The sequence below is a fragment of the Branchiostoma floridae genome, chromosome 2 (genome assembly GCF_000003815.2).
Source record: "Branchiostoma floridae strain S238N-H82 chromosome 2, Bfl_VNyyK, whole genome shotgun sequence".
Classification (NCBI taxonomy): Eukaryota; Metazoa; Chordata; class Leptocardii; order Amphioxiformes; family Branchiostomatidae; genus Branchiostoma; species Branchiostoma floridae.
In genome coordinates this window covers 32,304,776-32,318,194 of record NC_049980.1, presented here as the reverse complement: position 1 = coordinate 32,318,194, position 13,419 = coordinate 32,304,776, and the positions used below count along the sequence as shown (strand labels likewise).

At 42.4% G+C, this 13,419-nt stretch overlaps 2 protein-coding genes across 8 annotated transcripts in view; one reads left to right on the top strand and one right to left on the bottom strand.

Moving 5' to 3' along the window:
* The window catches only part of LOC118405865 (high affinity cAMP-specific and IBMX-insensitive 3',5'-cyclic phosphodiesterase 8B-like), a 47,005-nt gene extending 40,666 nt beyond the window's left edge, over nt 1–6,339 (top strand). For 3 of the 7 annotated variants that reach the window (XM_035805726.1, XM_035805679.1, XM_035805720.1), the window contains 5 exons: nt 109–195; nt 1,278–1,425; nt 2,023–2,190; nt 2,943–3,072; nt 4,121–4,754. In XM_035805726.1, coding sequence (XP_035661619.1) covers nt 109–195; nt 1,278–1,425; nt 2,023–2,190; nt 2,943–3,072; nt 4,121–4,242 — 655 coding nt within the window. In that variant the 3' untranslated portion in view covers nt 4,243–4,754. The other 4 variants (XM_035805711.1, XM_035805693.1, XM_035805684.1 and 1 more) reach the window with 4 other exon arrangements.
* Nucleotides 6,340–6,625: 286 nt separating this feature from the next.
* On the bottom strand, nt 6,626–13,385 carry LOC118405904 (WD repeat-containing protein 41-like). Its single transcript, XM_035805737.1, has 10 exons — nt 13,264–13,385; nt 12,898–13,006; nt 12,317–12,382; nt 11,762–11,875; nt 10,976–11,136; nt 10,321–10,445; nt 9,698–9,838; nt 9,244–9,346; nt 8,618–8,686; nt 6,626–7,878 (listed from the first exon to the last, which is right to left on the bottom strand). The coding sequence occupies exons 1-10, from the start codon at nt 13,381–13,383 to the stop codon at nt 7,810–7,812; spliced, it is 1,077 nt and encodes a 358-aa protein (XP_035661630.1). The 5' UTR covers nt 13,384–13,385; the 3' UTR covers nt 6,626–7,809.
* Nucleotides 13,386–13,419: the final 34 nt, after the last annotated feature.

Sequence of the window (13,419 nt, the reverse complement as noted above, 5' to 3'; positions counted from 1 at the left end):
AGGCTAGGCTGACAGGGTATTCCCATTGAAATAGACTTTGGATATTGATTGATTAATTGAACCAGATGTAAAACACAAAGTTTACCCAGTTTTCACATTTGTCCACAGGGCTGTGTTGGAGAGCCACCATTCCGCCCTGACCTTCCAGCTCACCTGGCGAGACGACCGCTGCAACATCTTTAAGAATCTTAGCAGGTACGTCTGTGCTGTGCCTCTGCTTTTTTTTGGCTATGTTTGATTTTTTACTTTCTTGTCCAGGTAGGGTTCGTTATTTTTGAGGCATGTGCACAGCTAGCTAGCCCAAAAATTAGAGCATAGAGAGAACAATTTGGCTTCTGAATCATTGAGTTCATTCAGCTTAAACTGGTTCGAGGTCGCTTTTGCCTTTTCACAAGGAAGTGTACTATTTCTTGAACAACGAAACTCTTTTTTTACACAACCATTGCTATATTCTCACCATCGTTTTGGTAACCGCCTGTCACCTTCTTCAGAGCAATTCTGACTGGTTCACATTGTACTGCAGGACAGGTGTCGCTGCTCCAGGGCTCTAGCCAGCTCGAATTTTTTTTCCGTCAGCCAATTCCCACTGTCGCGAAAACCTGAACTCCCATTGTCACGAAAGACTGAACTGAGACCTTGAAAAACGGGTTTTAATGGATAATCGTATGCGAAAGGGCGCCGACACACTTCGTCAACAATAATAACAATTATAGCAAAACAAACAGGGTGTGGCTTTTGCGGCCGTGGACGGCGTTCCCAAGCCGCCTGTAGCTTCCACCAAGGATATTTGTCCGTCAAGGTTGACGGATTGGTTTTAAAAATTTTCCGTCACACGCAGCAAATTTCCGTCAATTGACTGAAAAACGGACGCTGGCTAGAGCCCTGCGCTGCTCACAGTTGAGATGTGGTCACAATACGTGAAGTATACGCGAACTGTGTGCAGTAGCACCTGTGCAGACAGACGGTCACCAAAACATCGGTGAGAATAAAGCAATGGTTGTTTGTGTAGAAAGAGTCAGTGCCGTACCAGCCTGATGGAACTATTACTGTAAATGCATTTAAGTTTGCGGGGATTTAATTTTGCGGTAGCGGGTAAAAGGTGGATTTAATTTCGCGGTAACACCATAGACTGCAGTCTAATACAATAATAGAAAAATGTTCGCGGTGGTTTTAAGTTCGCGGTGAAGTGGTCACCGCGAAAACTGCGAACATTCATCCACCGCGAGCATTTCTGCATTTACAGTATATTCACGGAGTCTACTTTTTACTTTCCCCAGGGATGATTACCGCATGCTCCGACAGCAGATCATCGACATGATCCTGGCCACCGAGATGACGCGGCACTTCGAGCACCTGTCCAAATTTGCCAACAGCATCTCCAAGATGGGTGCCTCTGCGCGGGTCGAGGAAGACCGCCTCTCCTCGGTTAGTACTCCAAAAACTTAAGTTGCCCATACATCAGAACAAGGGGGTCAACCCCCCTGATCAGACGATGTATCGGGCCTGGCACCCATCTCTGCTTTAAAGCACTAAGCCACACTGAGCAAGCACTACATCAGGAGGCTAGTCCACTGGTAGTGTAGAGTGTTTAGCTTCCATACTCTTCCTGACCCGACTACACGTTGCTTAACTTCCAAGATCAAGGGATTGGGTGTATCAACGCGCCATGGCTGTAGCCGTAAAAAGACCTTAAATTTTAAGATCTTAAATTTAAAGACCTTTTAAGGTCTTTTTACGGCTCTCGTCTACTGCTGCTCATAGTCCCACATGTGAGATGGCCCCAGCAGATGCATCCCTTCAATTCCACTTAAAGACAGGTGAATTCTATTTATCTACTTCTTGGAGTACTTAATTAGGGGCTACAGCCATGGCGCGTTTTTAATCAAAAAGTTATGTGCAGGTCAGGCAAACAGGTCGCCGAACCCACCGGCAAGGGACTATTTGCCTGCTCATCTGTTCAACAGGAGAATCCGAAAATAAGATTAATCATTTGACTGACACCTGTCAATCTTCCCCCCACAGCACAGCGGCGGCGTGGCCACACCGGAGCACGACACTCTGCGAACCCTTGAGAACCGGACGCTGATCACCCGCATGCTGATCAAGTGTGCCGACATCGCTAACCCGGCCCGACCCCTGGACCTGTGCGTGGAGTGGGCCAAGAGGATTGCTGAAGAGTACTGCCAGCAGGTAGGGTCATCAAGAGTCCACCAAAGCCCAACCTTATCACCTTATCTCCCAATGTACATTTACAGACCAAAAAAAAACTACATCACAAAACCCACACATTATCGAAAAGGTGGGATCTTTCATCTTCCACTGTCTACGAAAAAGAAGTCAAACCCAATGGCTAAGTTTTTTGCTTTGTTTAGTTTAGTCAAATTTATCACTTGAGTTAGTCGCTTACTAATGTATACTGTTTACCACTGTTTGTCTGTCACTTTTTGTCACTTGCAATTAGCCCTCAGGCAAGAACTTGCAATAAAATTTCTTTATCATTGCTGTTATTTTGTGAGCCGACCACTTTCTCTTCGCAGCCAGGGGCTGAATTGTGAAGTCATGTAAAGTGCCTTTCCCAAGGGCACACAATCTCATTGCTCTGCTAATTGTGGTGGACAGTCAGGATCAGTTTGTTTGAGCCTTTGTTTATTCATGAAAGCTCAAATCGGGCCTGCATGCCGCCTTTTATCTATCACGCTTCTTTTTCTGCATGAGACTTCAGATCCTAGAAACAACTGACGTGACCTTCTATGTCTGACCTGTGACCTTTTATGTCTGACCTGTGACCTTCCATGCCTGACCTATGACCTATGTCTGACCTGTGACCTTCTGTCTGACCTGTGACCTTCTATGTCTAATCTGTGACCTTCTATGTCTGACCTGTGACCTTCCATGTCTGAACTATGACCTATGTCTGACCTGTGACCTTCTGTCCCGTACAGACTGATGAGGAGAAGGACCGTGGCCTCCCCGTGGTCATGCCGGTGTTCGACAGAGCCTCTTGCAGCATCCCCAAGTCTCAGATATCCTTCATCGACTACTTCCTCACAGACATGTTCGATGCTTGGGACGGTGAGTTAGTAGTAGTTGTAGTGGTAGCAGTAGTATCCAGTATTTGACTGTACTGCATACATTCTAGTTCTAGTTCGAGATCTAGTTCTAGTTCTTGTCCATAGTGTGCAAACTTTCTGTAGGTATGTCATGCAGATGGAGGAGGTGCAGCATTAATCACACAACTCATTAATCATATAACACGTTACTTAACTCTTTAATCCTTCCCACAGTGTTTGTGGACACCCCGTCCCTGATCACCCACCTCACCAGGAACTACAAGTACTGGAAAAAGCAGGCAGAGAAAGCCTCGTTAACTCGTTAATCATAAAACTCGTTAATCACATAACTCTTTAATCATCCCCACAGGGTTTGTGGACACCCCGTCCCTGATCACGCACCTCACCAGGAACTACAAGTACTGGAAGCAGCAGGCAGAGGAGGCCTCGTTAACTAGTTAATCATATAACTTGTTAATCATAAAACTAGTTAATCATATAATTCTTTAATCATCCCTGCAGCGTTTGTGGACACCCCGTCCCTGATCACGCACCTCACCAGGAACTACAAGTACTGGAAGCAGCAGGCAGAGGAGGCCTCGTTAACTAGTTAATCATATAACTCGTTAATCATATAACTCGTTAATCATATAATTCTTTAATCATCCCCACAGCGTTTGTGGACACCCCGTCCCTGATCACCCACCTCACCAGGAACTACAAGTACTGGAAACAGCAGGCGGAGGAGGCCTCGTTAACTCATTAATCATATTATAACTCGTTAATCATATAACTCTTTAATCATCCCTGCAGCATTCGTCGACACCCCGTCCCTGATCACCCACCTCACCAGGAACTACAGGAAACAGCAGGCAGAGGAAGCCTCGTTAATCATATAACTCGTTAATCATATAATTCTTTAATCATCCCCGCAGCGTTTGTGGACACCCCGTCCCTGATCACTCACCTCACCAGGAACTACAAGTACTGGAAACAGCAGGCAGAAGAGGCCTCGTTAACTCGTTAATCATATCACTCGTTAATCATTAATTCTTTAATCATCCCCGCAGCGTTTGTGGACACCCCGTCCCTGATCACGCACCTCACCAGGAACTACAAGTACTGGAAGCAGCAGGCAGAGGAGGCAGAGCGGCGCGGCGAGAGTGTCACACGCCTCGAGGACGTCGAGTAACCGCCGTGGAAAATTCGAAAAACCTCCATAACCAATCATCACCCATCTATTGCAGTCTGACGTTGAGTGACGGTCGTCAGCCGTCGGAAAATACACAAAAAACTTCATAAGCTACTATCAACCATCAATCGCAGCCTGCTTTTTTTTTATACACGTAGGCTGAGAGTATTAGAAAAAAGTATGCATATGAAGAGTTTATGATACTTGTAACTATATGCCATTTTTCAGCTTGAACAAATGTGAAGACATACAGATGTGGTGTACATGTATACCCTTATTGTAAATGTGGTTTGTGAAACCCAAGATATCAGCCATTGTGGAATTTAGTCCTTGAACTATGTACATGTATAACTTACGAATAAGATTGAAGATGGGAGAGACCGTCTTGTTTTGAACAGGGACCAATGTTCGAGAAGAAACACAGATTCCTATAATATAATATACAGTGTTTTATGTACAGTTGTAACTACAGTTAAACAATGAAAATATAAACCTCACACATTCCAGTGTTAGTTTTTGTTTGTGGTTTGTTGTAACCGTAACCAAACCAGTGACATGTGCAAAAAAATGGGTAGGCTTCAGTAAAGCTATAAGTTCACCTTTATCTGTGGGGGTAACCTATATTCATCGTCTTTAATGATTGTTGTTATTTGGGAATATTAGCTCGACGTACGTCATTTTCTTATTGAAATATGTTCAGAGTATTCCAGTTTGAAAGCATCATCTGTCAACTGGATGTCCCTAAATACCGTTTTAAAGAACAACAGAGTTAGGTTACCCCCACGGATAAAGGTGAACACAAGTAGCAGTACCTCTTTCGAGTTCCACTAAGGTCAAGTGCAAGATAAAGAGTCTAGTGCAAGAAAAGTGAGCTTCAAAAGCTGAGTTGATGGTCAAATATTGGATGGGCTACATCACATGTAGCTCTTCTGTGGAACCTATAGTTGTTGTGCCAAATATCAAAAACTATTATCAATGGTAAAAATCATATCTGTAATCATACATAATGTGAGGAAATTGTACATCTTCAAAAGTCTCCACAGTGTGTACAATGTTGCTGTACAGTGTACTTGTCTTGTTTGTCAAACCTGTTATACACCTTGTAGATGAAACCTTGTACATACATAACTATAATACAGTACCAGAGACTGTGGGCTTCTTGTGGAAGGGATGTTCATACAGCCAGCTGAGTGGAGAAGGTTTCCTAAAGGCTTTCATAACAGTTCACATTGTCATGAGGAATGGGGCAGTTCATTGTACAATCTGATGTGCTTTCTACACAGTTCAGAAATGATAACTAAAGGTTGTACTCTTGGTCTTACTGCTGCAAGCAAGCAAGCCAAATGTGAAGAGATCTTTTACGATCGGGTGCCTTGACGATACAGTATACGCTAGCTACACTTGTCTCTACTTGTCATATCTGCCACAGAGGAATGCAGGTCACTAGAAAAAGAACCACAGTATTTGTGTAAGACCAAGGAGGTTTTACTCCTCGGTAAGATACTCCAGAAAGTGCCAGTGAAATTGTCAGTGTCCATAGACTGATTCCAGAAGATGTTTGCCAGGCAGGTTGTTTTGTTGATGAATTAATAATATTAAGCAGTGTACATATTTATATTGTCTATATGTATAACATGTTGTGCAAAAGTCAGTATTTTTAAAGCAGTTTTTTTTGTCGATGCCACAGACAGAGTTGCTTCAGATTTTTAAATGGTCGACGACCCGGGTATACAGACCTACCAGGTGTAAAATGATTGCAAGCGAAGCGTGTAAGTGATGATAGTCCAAGCTATTTTTCCTACATGTAAAGTTTGCATGCCTTCCTGATAATTGTTGTAATGCCAGCTGCTTGCTAGCCTCCTGGGGCAGACCCCGTTTTTGCTCCAACCACACAGAAAAAGGCCTGCTCAGTCAGGTAGGCTAACAGTATATGTATGCGTTGTGGACAAGAGATTTTTTTAGGTACATGTATAATTGGAAATCATGTGAACATGGCTAACCGTGTGTCTATAATATGCGGTGAGATGTATTTTTGTACAACGGTGATGTGTGTGTATACGTTGGGTCGAACACACAGATGCTCTTTGTATCAGAGAATGCGGACCAGAGATGATTTCGGACGATAATATGAGACATTCCTGATGTTGGCTTTAGGCATTTTTCATCATCAGACAACATTCCATGCACTACTTCATACATAACAATAGAGTTGTGTGGTGAAACTTTTAAGCTCAGTCATCTGTATTTATACTGGAAAGAACCTGTCAGCCAAAGAATGACCAATTCTAAAAAAAAAATGAACATTTTCCATTCCCAAACATATATATATGAACATATCTTTATTATCTAGTATTCCTGCGAAAATATTTATATATCTATATTATCTATATACATATCTTTTAACATGTGGAAATCTTGTGAATGTCAGTTTTATGAAATGTATTGTTATCTTGTACCAGTGCCAATGTTCCCCAAATAATAAAATCACTCAAGTGACTTTGATTAATTCTTTTTAGAAGGTAATACACAGTAGAAGCCGTTGAATTGCACAGTTTATTTGCCAGCGTATTTCGTGCAATTATCAGGCTGGTGCAATAATGCGAAGTTATCCAGCTGGACCGCACCGGTTTGGGATTTTAGGATTCCGTGCAGTTAACAGAAGTGTGTGTTAATCCGTTGTGCAATTAATTGGCTTCTACTGCACATGAAACTTACGACCGCAGTAAACAAAGGACTAATCAGGTGGACAAATCAGGAAATAGAAACAGGCCTGATGTTAGAGTTTTTTTCACAAGAAGTACAAAACATGAAATATTTTATAGAAATTACATACAATCAAGTGATCACCTCTATACATAAGGACCCCTTAGAAAATTTTTCACACTGACATAATGTACAAAGAAGCATGATAACTGCAGGACCAACCAATGGCAACCTGTTTTTGCCTGTGGATACTGTCTTGCCACCTGAAAGATCTGCTTGGAGAGTAGAAAGTGTGTCTGCACTGTTTGGAATGTTCATTTAGCCCTAGGCTCTTAGCAAAATGATGGCCCTAACCACCATGCCACCACATAGTTAAGTATAGTATAGTACCCAGTATAGTAGATAGTGGTACCCAGTATTTGATTATACTGCTGCGTGGGTCCCTGACACGGTCTTCACACCGCGCTTCCAAGTGGCTCTGTCCAGCAGGGTCACACTGGCAAGGCTACATACATACAATTTGTCCTTCCTAACACATCCTTCCAAAATTTCCTTTGTCTACCACGACCTCTGCTGCCTGGTAACTGATTTGGAGATGGTGTTAGCCGACTGCTGCCTACCCCTGCATCAGGGATCCCAGCAGCAGCATAGTCAAACAATGGATAGTGAGTGTTGATGAAGCCACTGGCTTGTTCAAGGCGTCCATGCCACCTGCACCTTGCCAGTATGAACCCAGGAGGTTGCACACATCAATGTCCTTATAGTTAAACACACTCCAAGATTTCCTTTGTCTACCACAACCTCTGCTGCCTGGTAATTGTGATTTGGAGATTTGCTGCCACATGCGTGTTTGGATGAAAGTGTTCAGCTGGCCCCAAGTTGAAGCATCTCTCTGATGAACTCGTTCCTACGCTCCGACTGGGCTGCACCGTCCTGGAAACATAACTGCATTAGTTACCCAGAAAAAGAAAAGGATGACTTTTTATACATTAATCCTTATAAGTACAAGGTCTCGATTATGTTTAACAACATACTCGACTATTTTGGGTGTAGACATCCAAGTACGCAATCTTTGTAGACAATTCAAAATGTCTAGAACTGGGGAAGATACATGCAGAGATTATCAGAGTCTGGATGTTTCCATCACTTGTCTTTTTTATGTCACAATACTTGTAATCAGCGTATGTAAATCACTGATATGTAAATCCTGTTACTGTCCCTTGGGTGATGGCAAGGTACAGTCCCATGTACTGGAGAGAATATGTATGATTACATTTGGAGGTGTGGAGTTATATATATCGTTCTGAAGGCTTACATGATAAGTTCATGCATTCATGATGTGCACTGCAAAAAAGCAATTGCGTGATGGCTTGTCAGCACCAAGGACAGAGATACGTTACTACTATTATTGCTGTGACAGTTCACCAGTAAGGAGAGTAACCAAACCAACCTTCCACAGTAAATAATTACCAGTCCAACAGGACACCAACCCAGATTATGTTTAATTTCTGTTACAGTATTGTTCCTTAATGTTCGTTTCATTTTATCCTCTGCATTGTTGTAGAAGTTTTAAATTTCATTATTTGTAACTTACATGTAAATGGACTCCAGGAAGAATAGTGTTGCAGAATTCATGTATACACTAATGGACATCTGAATAAAACAAACCAACCTTCCACAGAATGACCAGTCCATCGGTGCCACAGGATGCCAGCCCATCCCCTCCACAGTCCAGCAACATCTGGTACACAACAAAAACGGCCACAACTGATTTGTCTTGTCTTGCCAATATTTCCATTTAACTTCACGTAAATATAAACTGAATACGTATCCTGGGTGCCATCTTACTTAGTTTTCTGTGCCTCCCACACTCAGTGCCTAGAACATCAAGCCTAGAACATCTAGGTATGAACATATTAGGTAGGAACATGAGTAAGCCCCTGTGAAACGTTACATACCGGGTAAGTATGTTCAGTGCAACTATCGTATAATAACAAACATGTCTACGGTATTTCAGAGAAATGTAGAATATTCCTCAAAAATGAATTAAGTATGTCATTGGTAATGTGTAGTTACAAAGTGTACATACTTGAAAAATGTATTTACTTATTCAAAATGTTTCTTTGAAAAGATCCAGAAACTTGATACTTCAAATTTTAGGCCAAGAATAGATGCATTATTTTGTTCTTCTGTTAGTTTTCATTTTCCTTCCTCCCTACCAGCTTCAAAGATTTAAAGTAAAAATGATCATTCCATTTTTGACACATGATCTGCCCAAAAAGAAAGTTGTTAACACACCTGCACAGTGCCAGCATGACCTAGCAGCTCCCCTAGCAGAGCAGGTTGGAACTGCAGCTGCTCCATGCTCTTGCTCTTCCCTTTCGTGTCTTCTTTCCTCGGACTGTAGGCAGAAGATATTAGGCTTATACCAGTACATCAATTACCAGGTTACACAATTTGTGTGCTCTGTATTTGAAACGTGAAAATAATTGGTATTCCATGGCATTCCTTTTTTTGCCTGTCTACGTCATTCATGTGTCAAAATACAGGGTAATTGTCTCACATTCATAACACTAGGTCCTTTCATTCATAAGGAAGACCTCTTAGACCAGCATACAACAGACTCACAGACAGACCAACAGACACACACACGCACAGACATGTACAGGCCAAGCCAAAAGTTTAAAGGTTAAAATGTTAGTGAAAAAATGTAAAACTACAGAAAAACAAAGTTCACTTGTCATGACATTACCTGATTCCCATGAACCTATCGATCTGCCTGGAGTATCTGGGCTTCTGTTCCTCTGGTGTCTCCTCTGCCTTCAGGGCGGTGACCCCAGGTGACCCCCACAGCCTGATGGTCCCATCAGCAGAACAGGTGGCCAGGAATGACCTACAGAAGGGCAGACTTTGTTTGTTATGTATATCCAGTACACTGACTCAATGAGTAGAAACACATGACCATCAGTTTCTACTCACTGATTACTCTCTTCAAGGTGGCAAGGTTGTTCTGTGGCTAGGGTTAATGTTGACTTAGAATTTAAAGTTTCTGGGTTCAAATTTCTAACTCAAATTGATTTTGTGAATTTACACCTGGTTTCCTCATGTGACAGAGGTGAAACAACTAGTTTTATTCGATTAGAGACATTAAGTTTGAGGTCCAGCGAATCTCTATCTTGTATCAGCCACATGGTGATTTACATCATTCACCCGGACGGGAGACGGGAGACCTGGCGCATCCCCGTCTTGTAATCAGCCAGCGAAAGGGTATGTCACCCCGTAAGGGGCGGTATAACCCCGTCGTGTGTAAATATGTGCGAACATGTGTGATCACGTCGACCGATGATGATGATGATGTAATTATAAATGACTTACCCTCCTGCCAGCAGCACCATGTGCTGTATCTTGGAGAAGTGGGCGGCAACCTTCTTGGCCAGACACTTGCCCGTCACCACGTCGTACAGCCAGAACCCGGCACCAATGGCTGCAAACAGGTAGCGCTGGAACAAGGTAACAACACGGATATGTTAGTCTATGGTAGACTGATCCTAACTGTACATCACAATTAGCAGTTGAAGCACAGATAGCGTGGCAATTAGTCGTCTGACCAATGCAAGAGTGGCCACAAGTTTGTCAAACCAAGGTTAATCTCTCTGGTTTTAAATTATTATGTTTTATTTTGCATTTCTATGGTTTACAGAGGTGGGTAGGGCTATGGGACCCCGAAAACCAACTTTTACTGGAAGTCAAATCCACAGAAAAATAGACACGCACACATCCTGCAGCATTATAGCAAATGCTAAACAACTACTACATCATGTACTACTACACTTACTACTACACACATATACAATAACGTACCGAATACAAATACACTGCAGTACAAAGACATACTAGAATGAACACTCACACACACATAAACACACACTCACTCACACACACACATACACACACTACACCACACACAAACATACACACACAAACACACACACACAAATGTACACACACACACAAACACACAAAGCCTCACCTCCTCTACAGGAACTACACACTGTATGCTCCAGGGGTACAGGTGGTTGATGCCCTGGGGGGAGCGCGCGCTGCTACTCAGCTTGCGGGTGAAGTTGACGGAGTGTGCGGACGCCCACAGCACGATGGTTCCATCCAGGGAACCCGTCGCAAAAACACTGTCTGTGTGGACACAATAGTGGTGATAGGAAGCCTCAATGAGTCTTCTTCTTTTATAACATACAACGGTCTTCATTGCATTAAGTGGGGGGGGTCTTGTCTAGTGACTTATACATAGTTAGACTTAAAATTTGTTTCAAAAAATTTTGGGGGTTGAAGAAGGTGCAACCTCTGCAGGGAGTTGTTTGTTCCATTCTCTGGTTGTACGAGTATGTTTCCATTTTCATAGATTTGTAGAGAGGATAAAAGAGACACTGCAGCTAGAAAAGGGGGTGGCTTAGATACCCATTTGCAACATATAACGTTTTACATAATTGTACAATGTACATACCAATTCCTATTTCAACTGTCGAGAATCTTTCATTGTCCTATTTGTGGAGGAGACAAAAGAGTCTCGGCAGCTACATGCACAAGTATGATACAGATGGATACTTATTTGCATCATTTACCTATCTCTATTATAGCTATTAGTATCAATTTCAATAGATTTTTCAGGGCTAGCCCTTTGTAATAGCCATAGGCTAGTTGGGCAGCCCTGGCTGTGTGTTCGGTGCAGCCAAACCAACAAATAAAAATAAATAATTTCAATAGATTTGCGGAAAGGACAACCCAATTAATACAAACTGACCAGAAACGTTGACCAGACTCTGTATGGCCTCCCTGTGCTGCACATGTGGATGTCCGTACTCCTCCAGCTGATAGGTCCCTCCAGTTTCCATGGGGCTGGTCACTTTAAACACCACTGCATTAAAGAAGGTTCATCCATATATAAAGAAATGGACTCTGTGTTGGTCTTATAAGTCTCATTTCCAAACTGGGGCCAGGCCAGAATGTTTGCAGAAATGAAAACTAAAAGTGTCTATCAAAGAATATGCACAAACCATGCTCATGACTAGATTTTTTAACGTTCTGTGTGTTTTGTTGCCTTTTATATACTATTTTTCGTTTCCGAAAGGTACCTGGTTGGCACTGCAAAGTTTAACTTAAAACATGCAGAAAACTCCTTTCTCTTCTATCAAAAAATTAAAATAAAATGAATTTACAGCCTTACTGGACCCTCAATTACAATGACCGAAACACAAACAGGACAGAAGACCCAGCCAGAATTGAGTAGCTTGTTAAACAGTTTTAAGGGTGTTGGCATGTGAAACAACTCTAGAGGAATATCTTTATCCATACTTACTTAATGTTTTGTCTGACACTGCAACCAACTTCTCATTGGGGATGCTCAGCACAAGGGAAATGTCGGCTGGAACAAAAACAGGTTGGAGAGTCAACTTAAATCTGATATATGATATCAACGATGGATGAACAACCGTTACTGGCTTCATTGACCAATGGTGTCATAAAGCATGGTCAGCTCCTATATCTACAGTAACTGAATAAATCACTGAGTGAGCGAAGCAAAACAGACCTAGGTGGTTAATCACAAAGTTCTTTATGCACAACCATGTTCCAACGTTTTGATGACCATCTGTCACCTTCGTCAGGGCTATACTGACTGGTTTACAGTACACTGGCCTAGGTGGTTATAGAGACTGACAACACTGTATACACTGAATGAATGCAGATCATTAAGGAGTGAAAGTCCTGTATACCTGGTATATGATTCTAAATCTTTGAATCTTAGTGACAGACCTTGACACATTTTTTAAGTCATAAGTCAAGTTGAAAATAAAAGGCCTACTTCTTGACTGTACCATGTTGGATTTATGTGGAAAGCTAACAAGTGGTTATTATAAACATGCCGTCCAGTCTACTCACTTTCTGCCGTGACCCTGTCCAGCCTGTGCAGCAGCTCTCCCTGGTGACTCCACAGGCTCAGGTCATGACCTCCGGAACACCACATCCCATGTCTCAATTCCACCATACACTGTGAGCATAGTACAACGTACAAAGCTAAACTTTCTTCCAACACCAAAGTAAGCACGGATCAAATTTTCAACTAACACTGTCGCCTTCTTCAGAACCTAATGTCCATGAAATTTGTGGAGTAGTTTTTGCTTGGACCATCTATTAATTGTATCCCTGTTGTTTGAAACAAGGAAGAAGCTGCGGTGGTTTGGCTACTACAAGTTACGGGACTGAGTGAGTGAGTGTTTGAAACTTAGAAACAAATGAAAGCTGCACCTTCACACTGGAGTGGAGTTCAGTGATGGTCTGAAGGCACTGGCCAGTGTTCACATTCCACATCTGAGTTCTGTCAAGGAAGTGTTCAGTTTCAAACTTCAAGGATGAGCAAAAGGTCATCAAAAATGACACTGGGATCCACGTACTACAGAATCG

Excerpts from the sequence above, each read along its gene's own strand:
- LOC118405904 (XM_035805737.1), bottom strand. The coding sequence starts at position 13,383 with ATGACCTTTTGCTCATCCTTGAAGTTTGAAACTGAACACTTCCTTGAC. Across the intron at positions 12,383-12,897 it reads GGACAGGGTCACGGCAGAAA|CCGACATTTCCCTTGTGCTG; the intron begins GTGAGTAGACTG and ends TTTTTGTTCCAG. Across the intron at positions 11,137-11,761 it reads GAGTCTGGTCAACGTTTCTG|ACAGTGTTTTTGCGACGGGT; the intron begins GTCAGTTTGTAT and ends GTGTCCACACAG.